The 23,736-nt window shown below is 39.9% G+C and overlaps 2 protein-coding genes across 2 annotated transcripts in view; one reads left to right on the top strand and one right to left on the bottom strand.

Annotated features, from left to right (window-relative positions):
• The window catches only part of TRAPPC3L (trafficking protein particle complex 3 like), a 42,042-nt gene extending 18,719 nt beyond the window's left edge, over positions 1-23,323 (top strand). Inside the window, exons 4-5 of the mRNA XM_032484751.1 lie at positions 16,277-16,462; positions 19,789-23,323. Of these exons, the coding sequence (XP_032340642.1) occupies positions 16,277-16,462; positions 19,789-19,908 (306 nt within the window). The 3' untranslated portion in view covers positions 19,909-23,323. The remainder of the gene's footprint in view (positions 1-16,276; positions 16,463-19,788) is intronic.
• CALHM5 (calcium homeostasis modulator family member 5) lies at positions 5,686-13,731 on the bottom strand. The gene is made up of 2 exons (XM_006193089.3): positions 13,027-13,731; positions 5,686-9,563 (listed from the first exon to the last, which is right to left on the bottom strand). Exons 1-2 carry the CDS (start codon positions 13,564-13,566, stop codon positions 9,174-9,176), a joined length of 930 nt encoding a protein of 309 aa, XP_006193151.2. The 5' UTR covers positions 13,567-13,731; the 3' UTR covers positions 5,686-9,173.
• Positions 23,324-23,736: the final 413 nt, after the last annotated feature.

Raw genomic sequence — 23,736 nt, 5'->3', positions numbered from 1 at the left:
ACCAGCCGGGTGGCGACTGGAGACCAGGTCAGAGAGCGGTTGTCAGCGCAGAGCAGGCAGGGGCGAGTCCCAGGGCTGAAGCACCGTCCGGGCCTCATTGCCAGCATCTTCCTAGGATCACTGCCTCCTTTCATCCTTCAACCAAACAGTGGAGGCTAATCAGATTAAGCCTAAATAGAACACCTTTCTTCACTATTACTATTTTTCAAAGCCTAACTCACAGTTTAGTGGTAGGGGCCCGTTGAATTGCCTGACTTTTTCCAACGTATGATATTAAAATAAGTGGGAGCCCTTGATAGACAGGGATTGAATTCCACAGAAGTCGCAGCACAGCACCACACAGCATTCCTGAGGAGGCTGGCCTCACAGTTAGCTGAATGTCAGGCCATTTTCCTACTTATTAACATTTTTAAGCAGGGAAGATGGGAGTGGAAAAAAATAGAAAGAAAAACCCCTTTATAGTCTGAAAGTTCACAATATTTAAAAAAAATTATGAATATTATCAGTAAAAGGAGCACATAAAATTTTTTCAAAATTCTTATTATTTGATGCAGAAATATGACAGACGAATTATTTAAAATGAGAAACTTGTTTAAACAAACAACCAATTAGGCTTAATTCTCCCCTCTGAGTAGGCAAGAACGGCCTTATATAAACACCCACAAGTTTGATCTATTCCCCTTTGTACCTCTGGGAGGGGTGAAAGAAGAGAAGTAGAGGAAGTTTTCTTTTGTGGAAAAGCTTGTGTGCATAACCACAAGTCTGTGGCTTCTGCAGACTAACTAGGTACAACCCAGAAGACCACACCAATTACTTAGGGCAGATTTACAGTAGAAAGGTAAGGCACCTGCAGGAAAGTTACCCTTAAACGTTTATTATGACTCCATTTGTGTAACATTTTTCTTTAGTCACAGAGAAAAATACCTCTTAAGGCTCAATTTTCAGTAAATTCTGCAAGTTATCTCCCCTTACCTAAGAATGCCCATCTTCCACTTCTGCTTATGACCAGGTCTTACAGGAAATCTGGCTTTATCTAGGCGTCTCATTTCCTCAGCACTATTACCAAAGATGTTCCAGGAGAATATTTCAACCTTCCAGATATCTCAGTACATGAAAATCTAGGCTGTCCTAAGTTTCCATTGGAGATTCTTGGTTTTATTTCTATTGCTTAACTTATTTGGATGACGTGCACGAGAGACTGACTTATGAAACAATCCTAAGTGTGTGGATTGAAAATAGCAATACTGTTGGGAGCATTTTGTTCATTTAACTATTTACAATGAAATTCCTTACCAGGAGATGAAAACTGTTGAGGAAGTATTCTGAGAAACAAAATCCCAAAGGGTAAAGCAAGATCTGTCAGTGCCTAAGGATTCAGAGACACTGGGAAGCCCAGCCATGCTCTGGGTCATCCCTGCTTAGTGTGACTCTTAGTTGGTGTTAGAAGTAGGATCTTGTCCAGACTGGCTCTGACCTCTCAGTGATGCCCCAGGGTAATGGTTGTCAATCCTTACTGCTCCTATAGAATCACTCACAGCTTTCCCCCTACAAAATCCTGATGCCCATGCCCCCATTTTGACCAGTTAAATCGTAATCTCTGGGAATAAGGCCCAGGCATCAGAACTTTTTAAATGCTGCCCAGGCAATCTTAATGAGCATCACTCCTTTAGAGCAAGGGTTTTGTGTTCCTTGATGCTCTCAGGTGATGGCTGTAGGCACGATGTGGCATGTGAGAGCTGCTACTCCCAGTCCCTGAGTCCAATTCTTCCAGAATTACCACTTATTTTATCTCCTTTAAGTGTTTCAAATAAAATAAAATGTCATTGAAAAAAAAAGTGGAAAGAGTGGAGAGATATAATCAAGGAAAGTCTTGACTTGAAACAAAACTCACCAGTGGTTGGGAAAACTAGCTTATGTCTTGGGGGGAAGGTAGGGAGAGAAGCTGTGTCTTCTAGGACCTCCACTCCAAAGAACATGGAAATTGATCAAACACTAGTTTGTAACTGTATATTTGTAACCATATATTTCTTTAACTGCTTTACTTCAAACACAGAGTCAGTGAAACCCATTCATAGTTAGTCAGCTGTTTAAGGAAGCAAGGCTTTTTAAAAGCATTAATTACTAGCCCTCATGTGTCCTTCCATGGCACAAATACCAACAAAACCTCCAGGAGAAATCGTCTCAATCCCACCAGCAGTCATTACTGCAGAACACATCCCTTTATGTTAAAAATCTAAGAATCAAATATTGTTACAGTGCAACCAGTACTCATTTTATAGATTATGTGCTCTGCCAAAGGATGTGTATATTTTGATGTATTGTTCTTAAGCAAAATCATTCATTATCATCTGAGTTGATACTTTATCCTACTTTTGAAATGCTGTAGATAATGTGATTAGGTGAATTAATTCATTTTCCCCAGTTTAACTTCAGTTTTCATTACAATTTAAAACTTTCAAAGATTTTTCTCTGGCATTGGTATGACTGTAGGGCCAGGAAATCTGAAACTACGAAATGATGGCTGGTCAAAAAGAAAGAGGTACTCTAGAAGATATAAAAGTTAAAGTTTAGCGATTATTCTGTCTTTTCTGAACTTTCCACTGCTGAAAATTTCTTCTTTATCAGTTGTCATTTTTAACTAAGGAAATAAAATAAGAAGTGGATCTCATTGATACAGTAAACTAGAAGCACAGTTTGAACATAACTGTCTCAAATATCTAGAAACCAAAGGTGAAAAAGCTGTGCAGAAAGGAAGAGAGGCCAGGGGCTCAGACAGAGGCCAGAAAGCTTGGAGACAGACATCAACTCCCTGGAGTGCACCACGAAGCCAGCTCACTGGGAATTCATGTGCCACTGGCCTTGAGATTTAGGATAACAGAATTGAAAGAAACTCTGACATGTACTAATCCAACACTCTAATAGTACAAATGAGGAAACTTTTTTAAAGATTAAATGAACACTTGAGGATACATCAACCTGAGGCAGCAATTATGTCCAGATTTAAGCTCTATCTCTTACCTGTGGCTTAACTTTTTTGAAATTTAGTGTTATTCATAAAAAGTGGAAACAATAATACCCCCTTCCCAGTATGCTTGTGAGTATGCTTGTGAGATTTTAAATGTAAATCATGTGCAAAGTATCCAGCACATAATAGTTTGTTAATAAATTTTAATATTGTCTATCATCTTTACTGGAGTAGCAAAATTTAGCATATGATCTCTCTTATAGCTAGACAAGCATTTTTTCTGCAGAGCTCAATTTTAACAAACTGAACATTGAAAATATTATTTGAAGCTGCCTAAAAGCAGGGGTTTTTTCCAGACTCAAATAAAACATTTTATATTTGTTTTTTTAATTGAAGTATAGTTGATTTACAATGTTGTGTTAGTTTCAGGTGTACAGCAAAGCGATTCAGTTATACATATGTATACAGTCATACATTTATATATTCTTTTTCAGATTATTTTCTATTATATGTTATTATAAGATATTAAATATAGTTCCCTATTTATATTTAGTGCTATATACAGTAAGTTCTTGTCATTTATCTATTTTATATATAGTAGAGTATAAATGTTAATCTCAAACTCCTAATTTATCTCTCCTCCCTGCTTTGGTAACCATAGTTTGTTTCTATGTCTGTGAGTCTATTTCTGGTTTGTAAATAAGGTCATTTTTTAGATATCACATATAAGTGATACCATATGATATTTGTCTTTCTCTCTCTGACTTACTTCATTTAATATGATCATCTCTAGGTCCATCCATGTTGCTGCAAATGGCATTATTTCATTCTTTTTAATGACTGAGTAGTATTCCATCGTGTGTGTGTGTGTGTGTGTGTGTGTGTGTTGTGTGTGTACACCACATCTTCCTTATCCATTCATCTGTCGATGGACATTTAAGTTGCTTCTGTGACATTTTATATTTGTAATAAAAATATTCCAAACTCCAAAACGGATTAAACTAACCTAATGCTCTTGACCAAAATCCTACTCAAGTAGCTATAAGTACAAAGGCCCTGGCACTTGCCTCACCTCCAAGTAGCAGCGGCCTCCTCCTGAGGTTACTCTCCATGCTCAAGTCCAGCCTCAGTAGCTCAGCTTGCCCTTTTGCCTCTCCTCAAACCTCACAGTGTCCCAGCACACATTTTGTACTTCATTAACATTTAGTTAGAATCCAATGCTATAAATGATTAAACTGGAGCCAGATCCTTCCTTGTGTCAGCTCCTCAGGGCAGTCTAGGCTCCCTTGGGGACTTTGGGCAATGATGGGATTGGGTTGAATACATGATAATGATCAAGGAAGCAACCACACAAAGGAGAAAAATCTTCACCCTCACAGCTGCCACATAAAAGGTGCATGAACAGATCCACTGCTCCTTGCTATTTACCTCATGGGTGAGGGGCTACAAATGTCAAAAAGTCAAGTATTGACTCTATTCTGGTTGCATGAGTGGGAAAAGGAGAAGGAGAGGGTAGGGGTAGGTGATACAAAAATTGAGACCCCAAGATAACTTAGTTGTAATTTAAAATTATTATTAAATCAATGAAATTCTAATAGGAACATAGCAGTGGCCTAGTTCTGAATCCAAAACCATAAGGTTTCTTGAAAATTTTACAGTATAACAAGGAGAATAATGGGAAACTCACAAACTCCATTCTCTTGAAACAGAAAATGTTTCTCCATAATAAGAGTATAGCTTGTGGCAGGGAAAATTGATCCAAAAGACCTATCTGAAGGCATATTTAGTAATGTTACTGGGCTTTAAAGATGAAGAAAGAATTTTGTGAGAATAGAGGCAAAAATATCATGTTAGTAATGAGTTAAGATGGCACTGGATTTTTCCTTAACAATATTCAATCACAATGGACAATGGAGTAACACTTAAAATATATCCAAGTAGAGAACCAGCAAAACTGTCCTTAAAGTATAAAATAGGCCAATAACTTGAATATGTAAAACTCAGGGACTAGGATTCCTGAGAACCTTTTCTGAGAATAATACTAAAGAATAAACTCCAGGCAAACAGGGATTGACTGTCACAGCTTCAGCAAAAGAACTGTGGTGAACACATAATTTATTTTATTGCATAACTATTATGAAAATTTTCAAACACACACAAATATAAAGAGAATATGTAATAAGCACCATGTACCTACTATTGAGCTTCAATAAGTATTAATATTTTGGCAATCTTATTTCAACTTTCAGCTCTTCCCTTTTTTGTGCTAAAATATTTTAAAGAAAGTGCTAGACATCATTGTAATTCATATATAAATATTTCAACATGCATCTCTAGCTGGTAAGGACTTTTTTTTAAAAAAAAAAAAAAAGTGTAAACCAACATGCTACTATCATAAATATCAAAATGAACAATTCCCTGATGTCATCTAATACTCATTTAATACCCATTCATAGTTCCCTAAATATTTCAAAAATATGCTATGTTGGTTGGTTGCTTGAAACAGGACACAAATAAGACCCACATGTTGCTTCTGGTTGTTATATATCTTATATCTCTTTTATTCTATTTTATAAATGCCATTGGTCTATGGAAAACTGGGTCACATGTCAAATAGAATGTCCTATATTGTAGATGTACTTGGTTGCTTCCTTGTGGTGCTAGTTAACTTGTTTTCTCTTGCCTATACTTCCTGTAAACTAGTAGCAAGAACTAAATACTTGATTAGATTCAGATTTAATTTTTTTTCAGGAAACAGTATTTCACAGGTGGTACTTTGTATTTACTCTTGCACTGCATAACATTAGGAGGCACATAATATGCGGTTGTACCATTTTTAGTGATGCTAAGACAGAGTGGCATTCCAAGTGGCTTCAAGTTGCATGCTTCTCACCCATCACACTTCCAACAAGTTGTTGAGAGATTATTATTTATTGTCTAGATCCATTATGTCCTTAGGGGTTGCAAAATTGTTATTTTATAATTCTGAAAAGTTCTACAAATAATAAAATAATCAAGAATCAGTAAGGTAGAGGCATATAAAATTGATGCACAGAAAGTAATAGTTTTTTCAGGTACTCAAGTAACCATCACTTGGAAGATATCACAAAAAAAATGAAACCATTTGTACCAGCAGCAAAGAATACCTACAAATGCACACTTGCAAAACTTATGTGAGGAAAACGTTAAAATATCCCTAAAGGATGAAAGGTAGTGTTGAGTAAGTGGAAAATAAACGGAAAGTCACCCCATGTTCTCAGACAGATTGATGACAGCATAATGTGTAGTTCAGTAAGATCTGGGGCGGGGCCCAAGATTCTGCTTTTCTTGTAGCCTGCATTCCCCAGCATGGCCAGCTCTGTGTCTTAGAGCAGTTGTTCTCAAGATGTGATCCCTAGCCCAACAGCAGCAGCAGCACCTGAGAACTTGTTAAAAACACAAATTCCCTCACATCACCCCAGACCTACCAAATCAGACAGTCAGACGCAGCAATCTACATTTTAACAAGCCATCCGAATGATTTTGACATGGCTTAAAGTTTGAGAACCTCTGCTCCAGCACTTCTAAAATCTAAGTTGCACAGGAATCACCTAAGGTCTAGTTAAACTGCAGGCTCAATTCAGCAGTTCTAGGTAGGGTCTGATTCTGCATTACTAACTAGCTTCCTCGTGATGTTTATGCTGGTGGTCTGAAGACAACACTGAGGAGCAAGACTGGAAGACCCATCTGTTCCTGGCTTGCTCAAGGCCAGCCTGGCTTGTACCTCCCACTCCCATTTTTTTCTAGACATTAATGACAAATAATATGTTTATTTTCAGTTGAATTTAACCCACAGCAGTGTGTTCCTCTCAAACCAAATTTAACCCAAAATAATTTAAATTGCACTTCAGGCTTTGGTGGAGACAGTTCGGAGAGGTACCTATTCATCATCTATCAGATCATTTCATGGAGGAGATACTGCTTACTGGAATCAAAAGGGAAAAACTAGTAAGGAAAAAACCTATGCATAGGGCGAATTTTGGTATAAGTCTATATATCAATGCAATTTGCCTCTGATCTCTCTCTTTAATAAATTCTGATCCTCATGTGTTAGTGTTCAGGCTATCTTACTTCATATTGCTCCAAAATTTGATGGCTTAAAACAACAAACATTTATTTAAGCTCATGATTTTCTGGATCAGGGATTTGGACAGGACATAGCCGGGACCCCTTAATAACATCGGCAGCCTCAGATGGGGTAGCTCAAAAGTCTGGATGTCTGGAGTGACTTCCCTCAAACCGTAGTTCTGGGGTCTTTTTTCTGGCTGTTGGTTGGGTTCCCTGATTCTGGTCCACGTCATGTCTCCTGAGGCTGGAATGTCCAAAATGGCTTCTTCACTCGCATGCCTGGCACCTAGGCTAGAACGACTCGAACAGTTGGGGCTGGCCAAGTACCATCTGTCTCTCTCTCTCTCTCTCTCTTTCTCTTTTTCTCTCTCTCTCTCCTCACTCTGTCTCTCCACTTGGCTAACTTGGTCTTCTTCAGAGTTTGGGAAATTCAGGGTAATTGCTCTTCCTGTCTGCTGGCTGGCTTTCAGCAGGCTGAGCACTGCCAGAAACCAAGGCTTAACTGCAACAGTTTTGCAATCTGGCTTAACTTCTGCTTCATTCTATTGGTTTGTTAAAGCCAGAATCAAGGAGAAGGGAAAAAGACCCATCTCTCAATCGGAGCCATTGAGCCATATTTCATTTACCATGGTTTGGTTTGGTTTTGTTACAGTGAAACCCAGATGCACCAAAGATGGCTTGGTTAGAAGCAAAATAAATGCAAAAAAATGCTACCTGTTAAACCTTTTTAGAAAGTTCATATCAGCTCATAGAGTCCATGGTTAGCATCTCTTCCTAACTCTGCCTTCAGTGCCATCACCTTGGTAACTTGAAATTGCATCACAGAAATTGGCAAACACTTTGAATCAGGGCTTTTTTTTTTCTCAAAGAGCCAGTTGTTAAACATTTTATCACACACCATGTTTAAAACCCAAGTAATATTTCAAATATTGCAACTCCCAGCCCCCATCTCCCATTCTCCCACCTACACACACAACCTGACTCTGCACCTCCAAGTTCCCCAGGACATGTTCCAGGTCTTTTACCTCCAGGGTCCTTCCCCCAATCTGGGATAAAGTTCCATGGTAATAGGGAGTTCATTCCCAGGATTCTCCAACTAGGAGGCAAGGACTCTCTGTGGCGGGAGGTGTGAGTCACAGCATACAACATGGTGCCTCTTCTTTAAATATCAATTCCACTCAGAGATTTAAAGGGAATTAATATATATATTTAAACTAACATGGATGTATTACATAATAGACTGCAAAATTTGCATTCTGTAGGGGCCCACAAAAAAGTTTTTAGTTTCTTATAAAATCACAAGGAAATAGATGAACTTTAAGGTTGAAAAAAAGTTTTAACATTAATATTAATGTATATGTCTTTATATCAATACAGTCATAAATATATGTGTGTGTATACATGTGTGTGCTTGTGTGTATGTGTATGCATGTACTTTTTAATGTAGAAACTGGTCCATGAAGGCAAAAGTGCCTAGAGCCCACAAAAATCATAATACAGCCCTGAATATAGGGGTCTACTTTCAGTACAGAGTTGAAACATGTGAAAAGCTCTGAATTTTAGGTATCATATCCTTTCAACGTGTTATTTTTGAGAAACGAGGTCTTCAGATTCCAAAGAAATGAATTTCAAGCCATTGAATTTCATACATCCTTGAAAGGCAGTAGGAGAGATTTACAGAAGGATTTCCACTGTGATTACACTGCAGATCCCACTGTACAGCTGTCTGTTAAGAGTACCTCGCTCACTCACTATTAAGAGTACCTGCCCCCAGATGCCATGACCAATATTTACACAGAGCAGCAGAACTTCTTGCATGAGTCTCACTGTCAATCGTAAAATCTTAGAACTTGAAGCCACTGAGCCCAAACCCCAACCAATGCAAAGGCACTTTTGTCACCACCCTTGGCCAGTCATTCAGCGTCAGTCTGAGCACTTGACGCTGTCTGCAGTGGGAGCTGTAAACCTGCTTCCCTTTGGGTAATTGTCTTGTAAGGAAACACTAAATGTGAGAAAACGCAGAGATACTCAGGTAGCTGGTGACTGTGGGAAGATGTCAGAATGAGTGTACTGTTGGACACTGCGAGTCAGTGATGATGAGCTACACGTTGTGGGCAGTACCCACAAGCACCATTGTGGTCTCATCGTCCTCAGGGCTATGTTCCAGACTGTCCTCCACCACCCTGTGGAGGGTGCTGTAGTGTTGCCGGCTTTGGTGGAAAGAATGCAGCTCTGAAGCAGCCTCCCAGGCTGCAAAGGTGGGCAAGGGGAAGGCATCTGGCCTCTTGTTTTCAAAGAAGCATTTCAGGTTTCTCTCGCTCAGCTTTTTGGCATAGTCCAGGAATGTATTTTCCAACTGCTCCTTCTCTTTTTGTGCGTATGTCTTCCAAAAATCCAGCTGAAGGTAGCTAACTTTAGATCGGCAGCGAGTGACACAAGTGGTGAGCAGAGAGAAGAAGGATGCTGAACAAATCAGGAACCATCCTAGAATCTTAGAAAGAAAGAAACATTGAGGACATACAAAGCTCAGTCACTTCTCAGGGAGCGGTGGTGGTGTCATTGGAAAGTGTACAGCTAAATTAATCCCACAGTCATTGCCAGACCTTGGTTGAAGTCCTTCATCTTAATTATTAACAACAGTTTTTTACAGTCAAATAAAGTTATGGTTTTCCTAACCTCTAGTCTCCATCCTACCCACCATTGCTGATTTGCAAAGAAACACCCAGGAATGCAGGCAAATGGAAAAGAGCAAAAATAGAGATTATCCAAGAACTGGACAAGCCAAGCCCTCAAATGGTACTAGCTATTAGAGGAACGAATTCTGTGCATGAGTAAATGTGGTCATGTGAGCAAATGACCAGTTCCTTAGCCAGGTGTTTTCAGGCCTTGACAAACGCATATTCATGGATAGCGAACTGATTTTTCCCGTGTTACATTGTTTGCAGAGAACAGCAGACCCTCCCTGAGAGAAATACCATTACTCATTATCCATCACACAGTAATGCAAACATAATACAACACGGAAACTGAGGCTATAAAAATTGGAAGCCTTCATAAAAGCTGAAGGAAAAAAATAGAGTCACTCCGAATCTTCAGCATTGCTGATTCTGAATTTTGGTAATTGGAAAAAACAGATTCCTCTCTGAATACAATCTGGCTCAGCTGGGTTTTTTTTTTTTTTTTTTCCCTCTGAATTCCCAAAACAGAAGTCTAAACAGCTCAACTTATCTTCTAAACTTTTTTGTTTTTGTTTTCACAAATGGAGTTACTTTCATGTGTGGGCAACTAGCAAAGCTCTTTCAAAATTTCTCTTAACATGTTAGTTAAATGTTCCTTAGTATTTCTCACCAGATAGGCCTATTTGAACAGAGAATCAGCAATCTGCAAATGAACCCATTCAGACCATAACAGAACCACAAATAAGCTCCAAAGCTTTAAACCAGTGGTTCCCAAACTCTGACTCAGACCATGGAGGTCATTGTACAGGATCTCAGACCCCACTTGTGTGCCTTTAGCACTTGCTGGGTTTTAATCTCAGCTTTCCCCTTTTACTGGGTATTCTCTGTGCCTCAGTTTCCGTATGTGTAAAGTAGGGGTTCCCCACCTCAGAGGGTAATTGGGGGGGGTTAAAATGAGGTGATGTAGACATATACGGGATTCAGTAAGTGTCAGCTACGATCACCTCCTGCTATTTTTCAAACGTATGCACGTCTATGTAGAAGCATTACTGAATGCAGGGCATCTTTCTGACATGACTCATGAATGAGGCTTAGCTCCCATCGTGTGAAAGTCCTTCTGTTTACTTTAATCACTCGTGGTTGGCTACCTCAGATCTTCCTCCTTTCTAACCTCTACCTTTCTTTTCCCGCACAGCCTATCCTCCTGTAGGCCAGTAGACCATCTCACCTCAATATCTGAACCAATTCTTCTGAATTATAAACTATTTGATCAGCTCAGACTCGTCTTCCCCCCACTGGATAACTTTAGCTTCTCCTTGGTCTCACCTGAGTGCTGAACACTGTCCTCTTGCTCTTCCCTAATTCATGGTACCCAGCCAGAATCTGACTGGACATGGTGGATGCTCCTCCCCAGCCCTCAATAGTGTCCCATTCTGCACGGGTCTTCTCCTTCAAACCCTGGCATTTTTCTCATCAATTTAGGACACTTACAGTGTGCCAGTAGCTTTATGCCCATTTATGCCCATTAACTCTATACTTCCCAGCAACCCTCCAATGTAGGTGTTATTACCCTCAACTATGAGGGAACTGGGGCTCAGAGGGGTCAAACCGGTAGCTCTGGGCCCCATAGCTGGTGAGTGGCAGAATCAGGATTCAAACCCAAGGTTGACCAATTCCAAGATGGAGTTCTTGCCACTACTCTACTCTCCCTTCCTTAAGAATAGAGAGCCATCCAGCTGTAATTCTTGTTTTTCTGCCCCACCTATGGATGGGGCACTTTTTCCACCCCCACACACATACCCAACTGTTGGTCTGGACTGTTTGTTGCTGCTGCCTGTCTGAAGCACTGCGGTCAACACCTGCTCTTGATATAGCTCCCTTTGCCAACATCCCTCATGCATCCCCCCCTAGGAATCAGCCCCCAGGTCCTCTTCATTCCTCCGAAAGGTAAACAGATCAGTGTGCCCAGGCTAAGCTAGGACAGGATGTGCATGATTTCCTTACACCTGTGTTTAGAGAAGAAGAAACGCTCACACAGTGATAAGAGTTTGGATCTGGCACTACATGAATGGAGCCTGGTGCCTGAGGACACAAATCATACAACATAACATTTGTAATTAATACCTTCCTTCAACAAAAGAGGGAAGACATATGGGAGCCTGGCATGTTTTTATCTAAGATGTGCTTTATGCATTAAACAAAAGATTTTTGTTTGGGAGCATTTTTAGGTTTCTCAGTTTATGAAAAGAGTGTGACTATACTGTCAACCAGTTTTGGAAAGTCTGATTTTAAAAGATTTTGCCTTGCTATGTTGTTGAAAAGGCAAGTCTGTGATGAAAAAGTAAAATTACACTATTTTTACCACCTTTCATCTTAAATAGCATTTCTGACAAACTGTGAATCTGTTTATGTACTCTTATTGCTTGTTTGGGGAATGAATTCCTACTATTCACAAGTAAGAATTCAGTCTCTTCCTGAGGCAGGGCCAGGCTCACATCTGGATTTGTGCTCACATACCAGGAAGGGTGACAAGCTACTTCCTTGAGTCAATCAGCTAAAGCTGCAATTTCCTTCTCTTAAAGAAAATAATGCCCCAAATCTTGAGCTTCTAAAGTGAACGTAAGAACCTCTTTCGCTGTAGAGTACAGAGAGCATAGGATGCAACCTTCCAAGAGAATATAGTCCCGTTTCCCTGAAGTCTATTTAAAGACTGCCAGCACCCACTTTGTACAGGAAATCCTTCTCAGTCTTGACAATATTTATGCACAGAGATAGCCATTGCCAGAAATTAAGGGAATCACTACACTAATTGTATTATGTGCAGCTTTGAAAAGTGGTAGCCCCGTTGGCTCAGCTGTATTTTAATAGATGAATGCTACATGTGCTTTTGAGAAGCCAGTTTGAAAATAATTGACAAAAGGCAGTAACTTCTAATTACAGCTCTGTTGTTAACACTATTATGAGTTAGCCTCATGCATTATTTACAAAGTCCGCCCCAACAGATTGTTTTAAAGTGCTTAAGCATTTACATATGTATAACTCAGAGGCTATTTCCTTTTCTGAAATGGAAAAGACAATGCAATCAGCAATTTTACTAGCCATCCAAATTCTAAAAAGCATTTCCTGAGATTGTCTTAACGCTGCACCACATTCCAGTTTCCATTTAGTTTCAAAATGTTCTAGCAGGATTCAGGCTCAGCCCTGACTTAAAGGAGTACAGAGAGAATACATCAAGCTCACGCTGCAGGGAGAGAAAGGCACTTTGTCCTTTCTTACCTGAGACTGGGCTTGCAGGGACAGCTTCAGTTCCTCGTTGTCTGTGGGGGTCATGCTGGTTTTGCCACAAGATACTTTGTGAAGTTCTTTCCAGCACTCTATGGGTTTGTCCTTGCAGATCAGTCTCAGGAGTCTTGAACTTGTGGTCCCGCTCACAGCACATTCATAGAAAGTTCCATTGAGCAAAGCCACAGAAAGCCACATCACTGGAGCCACCAATGAACTCAGAGTGATCTGGCCAAGGACATGGAAGAAGCGGCAGTTGTGGCCTCTGGGGAAGATTTTCCTGGGATTCACACAGCAGCCTGTGAAGAGTTTCCAGGACCTGTTGTTCAGAAAGAATCCCAGGATCAATAACACCCAGGCAGGAGCAAAGAGGAAAACCAGTCCGTAGACCACGTTCTCAGTGCTGCAGGGACACTTAAAAGCCACGAGTGAAAAGAGACGCTCACCTCCCACGGTCAGCAGAGCCATGAAGCTGTAGCCAATAACCGTCTTCTGGTTGAGGAGGAACTTTACAATCCCCTGAAAAGCATCCATTTTGGAGGTACTTGGAGGGCAAAGGCTTTGCTCTTATTTATTGGCAGAGAAGCTGTGGCAGCGGCCGAGGGTGGAGCTCTTTCTTCATTAGAAACAACAGTCCTCCTTCTCAGACTGATTTCAGCCAGATAAGGAAGCAGTGTCATTCCCCAGGAATGAATGTTTCCCAACAGTGCTCAGACAATGCCTCCTCCTGGTGGATACTGGACCATGACACCAGAGCCAAAACACTGAGAATGAGAGTAAATTCAAAGTGAACAGCCTCCATTTCTATGTTATTTCCATGTGGCTTGGATTGAAAATCAGAAAGAAATTCCAACTCTTACAAATAATAATAGCCTAGGAATTTTCCAACCAGAGGAATCAACATTAGCAGAAACTGGGTTTCAGCCAATTGATTGAAAGCCAAATCAAGTCTCCAAGTCTAGAGTTTCATGATGGTATTTTTCTCTTGCTACTGAAGACTTTTGCTTCTTTAACTTAAGATTTGGAAGATTCACTTTATATCCTCTTTAACTGAATAGTGACTTGAACTAAATTTTAGGATTTGGGCCATTTGAAATTTATTTGGAAAAGTTCAGAGAGAGTTTGAGTGTTGAATAAAAGACACAGTGAGAAGGGTCCTCATTATTTCTTTCCTAAGCTATCATAGTAACTTCTTTTTTTTTTTTTTTTTGAGTTACAGTCAGTTTACAATGTTATGTCAATTTCTGGTGTATAGCACAATTTTTCAGTCATACATGAATATACATATATTCCTTTTCATATTCTTTTTCATTGTGATCTACTACAAGATCTTGAATATATTTCCCTGTGCTATACAGTATAAACTTGTTTATCTATTCTATATATACCTGTCAGTATCTACAAATCTCAAACTCCCAGTCTGTCCTCTGCCTTTGACCTCATGCCCACCCTCCTTCTCATCCCTCAGTCCATCCTCCATGCTGACACGAAGGAGATCACTCTAAAAGAGAAATCCAGGTCTTCCCCCTAGCCTACCCCCACCTTGGGGCTCCCCACTGCCTGTTGATAGATGCCAACTTCCCCTGAACCTCACCATGGTATTCCATGCCCTTGACATGTTCCTTCTACCTGGAATATCTAACCTCCCCCACCTGACCTTGTCCACCTGGCAAATGCTCACTCAGTATTCATGAACAGGGTAGAAGCTTCTTCCTCTGTGAACATTTCAAGGGCTGCTTCCTAACATATAACATTGTGCTTGCAGTGCTTGTCATAATTGCAGTTATTTGTTTAACATCTGTCACTGCTTTTAGACTATGAGCGCACATAAAACAGGAACTACATCTTATTAAATTTTGTGTTCTGGGTGTAAATATGATGTCAAGCACAGAATGTATGCTTACTCAATATTTTTTTTTTCAAACAGTAGTTGAACTCCACTGTGTGCCAGGCACTCTACTGGACAGGCGGTGCTCAATGAGTACTACTGAATGAATGAGTGAATGAATGAATGCATGGTGAACCCTTTAGTACTTCTACTTATAAATAATTTAAGGAAATTGTCTCCATTTCTGTCCTGCACTGCTTTTCATTTTAAATTTAAATTAATCAAATCACTTGAAAGACAACAACAATCAGGATGACAAACTTCCATTAATAAACTTTAAATTCCAGGCCTGTGTATTTTGTGAAAAGAAAGTCCTTTGGACTAGAAGCCAAGGAACCAAGTTCTAGTATAAACTTGGCCGTATCGTTTTACGTCTCTGAACCCTAGCTGCCTCATTTGTGAAGCTGGAGCTAGAAAAGAAAGTCTCCAGGATTTCCTCAGTCTCTACATTGTAGAATTCTTTAAGCCCTTTAAAACAGCAGGCTTTTCTGAAAAGCTACTTTATGACTCATCTATGTGCCTCCCACCACTACCCCTTACTCCTTTGCAGGGACTTGTCCTTAGTGACATGACTCCCTCCACTTCCCAAAACACACCCTTGGGTCTAATCTTCCCACAGCACCCTCCGTCCTCTACTCTGTCCCCTTCCTATTGTGGTGGCTGTGTCTTGGGTCCCTTCTAATTCGAGACTTTATCCTTTACTAGGCTCATGTGACAAATAACGTGCTAGTATACTGACGATTAGTAATATTTTAGTTTCTCATGCTCCTAAAGGGTATTTATCTTTTTAATTTTTTATTTTATACAATTTTAAAGGTTACTTTCCATTTACAGTTATCACAAAATAGTGGCTATATTCCCCGTGTTGTACAGCACATCCTTGTAGCCTGTCTTACACCCAATAGTTTGTACCTCCCGCTCCCCCACCCCAAACTGGCCCCCCCCCTGCACTGGTAACCCCTAGCTTGTTCTCTATATCTGTGAGTCTGTTTCTTTTATGTGATATTTTTTAGATTCCACACATAAGCAATACATACGTATATCTTTATCTGACCTATTTCACTTAAGGGATATTTATTTTTGAAAATTTTTTTTCAGAAATAATGCCTTAGCTGTTTCATAAGTCATATTGCTTCCAAAGGAAACTAGTCCTTTAGGATATTCCATAAAAATGAAAGGGTTTAAGATTTGCACAAGTCATAGGGTCCGTAAATTTCAAAGCTGAGTGTGAACCACACTTCCTGACTACAGACTCCCCGAGCTTCCCTTGTTCCCTGGGTATGTGGTATTTAGGTGCCCTCCTAATAGTTATTTGTTCTTGACCAAGTTTTGTAATTTTTTTTTCCTCTTTATTAGGTTGCTTTCAAGATGTACTTGGGGATCACACCAAGTGTGACCTGTAACAATTCCAGCAGGAATGAATTTTCCCTGATTCTAGACAAGAATCCTCTGGTAGAGTTTGTGGAAGAGCTCCCCGCTGGCCGATCCTCTCTGTGCTACTGCAATTTACTCTGTGGGATTATCAGAGGTGCCCTGGAAATGGTAAAGCTCGTCCTTTATCCTGCCAAGTAGCTTCATCATCCAGTCATCCAGTGCTGTGGAACTAATTACCCCCAATGTAGCCACTTAAAACAACAAATATTTATTGTCTCACACAGTTTCTGAGGATCAGAAATCTGGGAGCAGTTTTGCTAGGGCGTTGTGACTCAGAGCCTTTCACAGCTTAATGCACATGCAGTTAAGAGGCTGGTCAGGGCTGCAGCCTCTGAAGACTTGACTAAGGCTAGGGAACCCACTCCCAAACACTCACACAGCCTCCATGCCTTGCTGGCAGCGGGCTAAAGGCTTCATAAAGTTCCTTGTTACATAGGCCTCCTTATAGAGCTAATTCCAACAGGTGCTGCCAACTCTGCTGCAGCCTTGGAGGGCACTACCTAGGGCGTGAACAATAGGAGGCGGGATCTTTGCTGGCCATTTTGGAGGCTGGCTTCCACCCCTGAATTGTTCATTGATGTAACTAAGACAATGCATCTGTTGCATTGGGCATACAAAGACAAGGACACAGTTGCTGCCCTTCAAGAGTCGTCTGTCCAGGAGAGAAGTTAGATGTGTAAGGAAGTGTGGCTTAGGGCTGTGAGAGGACCTGGGATGGGGCGGGGGTCGAGGGAGCAGGGAAGCCTTCCTAGGAAAACTCTAAGCTGACATTTGAAAGATAAAAAGCAGTTAGGTGAAGGTCTTGGGGTAAGGGGAAAATAATATTCCAGGTGAAAGGAGAACCGTGTCCAAAGGCACAAAAAGAATGTTTCACTCAAGGAAAAGGAAGCTGGATTAGTTCAGTATGCATCCTATGTAGACCGAGAGAGGTATCGTCACGAAAAAAGGAAGTTTACATTCTTTACAGAGATCTGATTTTTTTTTTAAAGGGAGATTCATATGACAAGCTTTGAATTTGGATTTTTATCTTGAAAGCAGCAGAGCTTCCCATTATAGGCTTATAGGGGAATGATATCTTGAAATTTCTGTTTTAGGAATTTCATTACTTCATTAACAAAGTGAAAGTGTACAGGAGGGTACAACGCTGGAGGGGGCAGGCGAGCAGTTAGGAAGCCCATGATGGTAACTCTAAGAAAAGCCAGAATAAAGCGCTGAGAGAAGGAGAAGAGGGGAGGAAACCAATTGGAACAACATTAAGAAGGTAGAACAGACAACACTAGGTCATCAGTTGCCTGAAAGAGAGAAGACTGAGAAAGAGACCCAGGAATTATTTTTAGGTTCTGAGCAACCTGTAGGTATGGCTGTGCTATTAACCAAGAGAGCAACCCAGGAGGAGCACACCGGGTTTGGGAGAGACGAAGAGAGCTGTTCGATTCGGAAGCTGCTGGGATTGAGGTGTGACACACACACCAGTGGCAATATCCAGGAAGCAGTTGTTAAACATGTCTGGAAGTCACAGAAGTGGGCTGGAGAGCCACTGAGACTGTCAGAGAACGCCTAGCATTGTGTGTAGGGCAAGAACAGATGGAGCCCTGTGAGGCAACAAAACATAATGAGTAAGTTGAAGAGAGAATACAAAGGCTGCAAAAGATACCAAGAAGGAATAATCAGAGGTAGAAGAAAGATCAGGAAAGAACAGAGATAGAAACACTGGAAGAGAGCATTTCACAAAAAGGGAGTGATTCACCAGATCAAGGGTAGCAGAGAGGCATGTAAAACAGGATCTGAAAAATAGTCAGAACACTTAAGGACCGAAAGATCAAGAAGGACCTTAGTGAAAGGTGTTTTGGGAAAGTAGAGGAAGAAGATGATGTTTTAAAGACTGAGGAGCCAAGGGCAGCAGAGAAAGATGTGATAGCCAGCAATGTCTCATTTTTCCAGAAGTTTAGCTGGTTACAAATGGTGAGACCAGATGGGAGCCAAAGACTAGACATGTGTTGACCTACCCAATAATGAGACATGCATATAATGTTCACTTATATGTAATAATTAGGGGAAGGATATAATAACAGTTAAAGCCAAAAATGTGAAATCATAAAAATAATTTATTATTCACACAAATCCTCCATGCTTCTACCCTGTTATTTTTTTAGGCCGTGAAATCAAGAAAGGGGAAGGGAATTGTTCTGGGAGCTTCTAGGCAAAGCAACGAACCATAAAACCAAGTTCAAAATAGGATAAAGGAGCCTCCAGCTTTCAAGGATAACAGTTGATTACGTGCTGAATGACAAATCTGTTTCAGACCTCAGGTGGCCCCAAATACCCAAAGAACTTCAATGTAGTCTTCTTGTTATTTTAATTGATTTTCAGCTAAATTGTAACAAAGACAAAAAGTGTCTTACGGGAAAAGAATTTTTTTTTTCTATATTTCAGAGTGCGTTATACATCCTTCTCCTGGATGGCAGGCAACACAAACGCATGATTTTTGCACCCTGTACAAGCCAATAATTTGGCTTCTCGAAGTCTATGGTTTAACAAATCCAGGCTGGTTGGCTGAGGACTTTTTAGTGAGAAGGGGGGGTGAGTCAGATAAGACTGAATAACTATTAACCAATTGCCTACTAGACTCAAGCCTTTTCCATTTATGATTTGCTTTTACTTGGTAATTTTTGCTTATTTATCTTATTTATCCCAATGACTTAAAATAACTGAGCAGGCCTTCTGCTGAGGATAGTTCAGCAACACGCTGCTCTTATGTGAGTGTATTTTAATGACTAGAGCAGTAAGCCCTGAGGGCTTACTTCAATGTCTGGGAAAAGAGGAATGCTCTATAGTGGGAAAGAAGGCCTGGGTATCAAATATTCACATCTACAATTTCAATCTTTAATTTTATACTTATAATTTATTTAGTTGGTATTCTTTCAAAGCTCTCAAAGCCATAGTGATTGCTAAATGTTGTTAGGAGAAGTGATTATGCTATTTATCTAATGACAGAATGATTTATAGCCAGTCAGTTAGAGAAGAGTCGTTTAAGAAGCCTTTATCCTTGAGGTTCTGCTTGGCGAGGGGCATCAGGGCAAGGCTATCTTTAAGCTGGGGACTTGTGTTCTTCTTGGGATGGATCCACAGTTTAGACCTGCACTGTGAGCAAAAATGGGTCCATGTCCTGGGCTTGCCCCAGAATCAACCAGGTTGGGCCTGTCCGGGTCCACCCTTCTCTCTGCAGACTCCCACACAGAGCTGACCACAGCCAGACCATCAGTGGAGGACACAGAGTAAAGGGCCCTTCGTCCACAGAACAATCTCTTTTTTTATCATTCCATAAGGAAAGTCAGCTCTTTATGGGGTAAATAAAGCTGAAGCAAGAGACAGAAAAGTTTAGAATTTTTTAAAAACCTGAATGATGCAGACTTGTTTGTTTTTTTTTCCCCTAGGTTCATTTGGCTGCTGATGTTACATTCTTGCAAGACAGACTAAAAGGCGACAGTGTGACAGAAATAGGAATAACATTTCTAAAAAAGTTAGATGAGAGAAAATACAGACGGAAAAAATGAAGAATAGCATGCAAAATGCCACGGGCTGGCTGGTTGGGGAATTAATATTAGCTCAACATATATAGCCATATAAATTTTGAATTGCTTAATAGCATGGAATTTAAAAGGCGTATAAATCAGCTAGAAATTTGAAATGCAGAGCATTAAGATTTAAATCTTTTTCTCTTTGCTTATAAATCACACATTTTCAATTTCAAGTCCAAAAGATTTCATGTACAAATAATTCCTTGTAAGATAGCAAGCATGAATTCTACATATTACATAGTCTGTCCTAAGAGTGTCTCTGTATTTCACTTACTTACGGTAAGAAAAAAAAGTTTACCACTTACACAGCCGGTGTATTTATCCCTTCTTAGTGGAAAAAAGAATGAAATGATACAATATAAAGTTCACTCTATTAAGACAATTTCTAGATATTGTATATTGCACTACCCATAGAAACAGTGCCATTATAACACTTTTCCATATTTTTAAGAAACTATAGATAGATGATTTTTCTCATATTGGTTTGGCTTATAGCTTCAGCCTCCTGAAGCTACTCTTAGTTTATAACTATCAAGGCAAGCTATTTACTTATATGCTAATTCTGAAATATTTTAAAATAGCTTTTAATTTTAATTCATTTAATTTTGAGACAGCTGATATTAACGAAATCCTTTCCTTTTCTCATGAAATATTGCTGATGGTCAGGCCAGGAAATTCCTAAAATGAGAGGTAAATAATGTACTTTGAGAATACTTTCTTACCTCAAAGCTTATTCAGTTAGACCTTTTGGTATCATTTTTATCCCCTGAAAATCATACAAAGTATATTTTGTTTGTAACCAGAACATATTTCAAATTCAAAATGTACTGGACAAATAAACAATAATCTTTACCAGATCACGAGCATACAGCAGTCCAGAAGTAGAGAACTCAGATTACAAGTAAAAGTTACAACTAGTGGGGAACCATTAGTTAAAACTTGCATAAGTGATACAGTAGTGATAGACCTCAACTGGGACTCGGGAGCCTGAACATGCAGCCCCAGTGCAGTTTCTAGTGGTGTCAGCTGATCCTGACTGGTGGCTGGTCCAGGGCAAGGCATGTCATCTCTCAGCCTCTCTCCATCTGTCTCTCTGTCTCATTTATCTGTAAAATGAGAGGATTGGACATAATAAATGTCAAAAAAACTAGGAGAAAGAAGACTGGGGGAAATGGTTTGTTCCTCACCTACCCAGATGTCTCTTCAAAAGGACGCTGAGGTAGGTATTAAGGACCAAACAATATCACTTATGCAGCTGCAGCATCAGCGGAAGTATTTTCAAGCCAGTTCCGCAGAATACCAGGAGTAGTATCTGGAAGAACGTTATCTGATACCAGAAGGGATATCATAATGCCATGTATTTTAAACTGATGCCTTCAAGAAAAATATTTGCCTACAAGCCATTCCAAAGCTTCTTTCAGGATATTTCCATCTCCTGCTCAGTGTCCTCTTTCTCTGTAATAGTACACTCACCCCTCCAGGAACCCACAATATTCATGTCTATGGGCCTCCCTCTTAGGTCGTCACCCAACTAGCTGTCTTGAAAATGTTCCATGCCCTGGAGTATTCTCCTACCTGTCTACAGCCTCCTTTCCTTTCTCCCTCAACCCAGCCGTCAGAATTCCCTTAGCCCAATGTCTTCATTCCCTACCCTTGAAAGCAGCTTATCTAATTCTCTCCATGATGCTGAGTGTTGGAACTGGTGATGGCTTCAGAGTGAGGTTTGTTCTCCATCCCTTTTCTGTTTTCTTCACCCTGGGGAAGGAAGCAAGTCTCCTGGCACTGAACTTACGCTATGAAAGATGATCTATATAACCAAGAGAATGTCTTATTTGTATTCACTAGGTGCTCTATCTTGAAGAATGTGAGAATCTAGAAAGTATTGTTCATTAGAATTTTGACAGCTACTTATATAGATTTTCTAATAGCCACATTAAAAAAAGCAAAAAGATAAATTAAGGTTAAAAAAAGTTAACAAGTTGAGGGGAGGATAGAGCCCAGAGGTAGAGTGTGTGCTTAGCATGCATGTAGTCCTGGGTTCAATTTCCAGTACCTTCATTAAAAATAAATGAATAAGTAAATAAATACCTAATTACCCCCCCAAAAAATTTAAAAATAGAAGAAATCAAAAAAGTAAAATTAAAGGTAACATTAATTTTAATAATATATTTTATTTAGACTAATTATCCAAAATATTTAGCAAATAGAAAAATTATGATAGACAGTTTACATTCCTTTTGTACTAAATCTTTGCACTCTAGTGTAATGCAAAGTATTTTACACTTTTAGTGCATCTCAATTGAGGCTAAATTTTCAAAGCTTACAGTGAAACGCAGTCCTACCAAAACAAACTGTGTTTAGAGTTGTTTAGTAGCTTCAGTTTTTAAATCTAAATTAATTAAAATGAAAGTAGATTAAAAGTGCATTTCCTCAGTCACACTAGTCACATTGTAAGTATTCAGCAGCCGTGCATGGCTGCAGGTACTCCCTGTACAGCACTGGTCTAGCACTCCCAGGCAAAGATCTGTTGCACCTCCCTGTGGGGAAGATCCAGGTTCACAGAGAGAAAGAGGAAATGCGAAGAAAGAGAAAAGGTAAGGAAAACCAGGGGAAAGAGATCATCAGAAATCCATGAAATGCTTTCTCTCCACAAACTTGAGTGGTGATCCAGAAAAAGAGGAAGGTTTCATAGCAAAGAGAGTTTGCACACCATCCCCTGGGCTCCAAATGTATTTTCACTGCTTTTATGTAAAGTTGAGTCTTTCTAATATGGAAGCTGTACAGCGTAACTACAGAGTTATATGATTTTTTTTCTAATTTCATAAAAGCCTTCACTCTGAACCCAAAACCTTGAGCAATGTAGAGATGTTTATCATTTCTGCTCAGCCAAAAGAGAGGAAAGGTTTAGGGGCAGAGAGAGAGTTTTGTACTATTCAAATGACCTCACCAGATGGTTGCCTGAGCTGTTTACTGAAGGAGCCTGCCTCAGTGCCTATTCACTAAAAGCTGCCAGGAAGTAGACATGCCTACCCTCAGCAGCCTGCACATTCATTTTTTGCCTTCTCAAATCTCTCGGTTTCACCCATGAATTATTGGAAGCCTGGATCTCTTTAGTAGTTGAAATGGATTGTTCTGAATAAGTGGAAAGTTCCCTCTTCTTGTTTATGAAGGACCAGAATAAAAATTTGGAAAACCAGATGCTTGAAATGAGAAGAAGACGTTAAAACTTTTGTAACCAAAGAAGCCACTATAACCAAGATCTGCTAAGCGTTAAAGTAACGTCGTTACTGCTGAAGGATATAATGTTATTCAATGTTAAGAGTTTCTTCAAGACCTACTGTACAGCACAGGGAACTATATTCGACTTCTTATAATAACATATAATGGAAAAGAATCTGAAAAGAAAAAATACATATGTACGTATGTGTATAACTGAATCGCTTTGCTGGTCACCTGAAACTAACATTGTAAATCAACAACTACACTTCAATAAAAAATAGAATTAAAAAAAAATCAAGAGATTAATAAAAAGAGTCTCTCCTGTTGGGACTGTAGACTCTGGGCAGTGGTAATTTCTCCTCAGTAACACTGAAGGAGTCCCTGGTGAAAGCAACCTCCCAGCCCCAGAAAGTTGGCATCACAAAAGACTCCCTCTTAAAAAAGAAAGCCAGGTTTTGTTTACTCCTCCTGGTTGCATATTCCTTAAAAAAATCTGTCCAGCTGCTGCACTTCCTCATTCTGGCAAACCTTCCAGAAATTTAGCTGGACATGACCAAAGGTCAACCAGCAGTGGCTACAGCAAAT

The sequence above is a fragment of the Camelus ferus genome, chromosome 8 (assembly GCF_009834535.1).
Source record: "Camelus ferus isolate YT-003-E chromosome 8, BCGSAC_Cfer_1.0, whole genome shotgun sequence".
Lineage (NCBI taxonomy): Eukaryota > Metazoa > Chordata > Mammalia > Artiodactyla > Camelidae > Camelus > Camelus ferus.
Note: the sequence above shows the minus strand (reverse complement) of the source record. Positions and strands in the feature narration are given on the sequence as shown.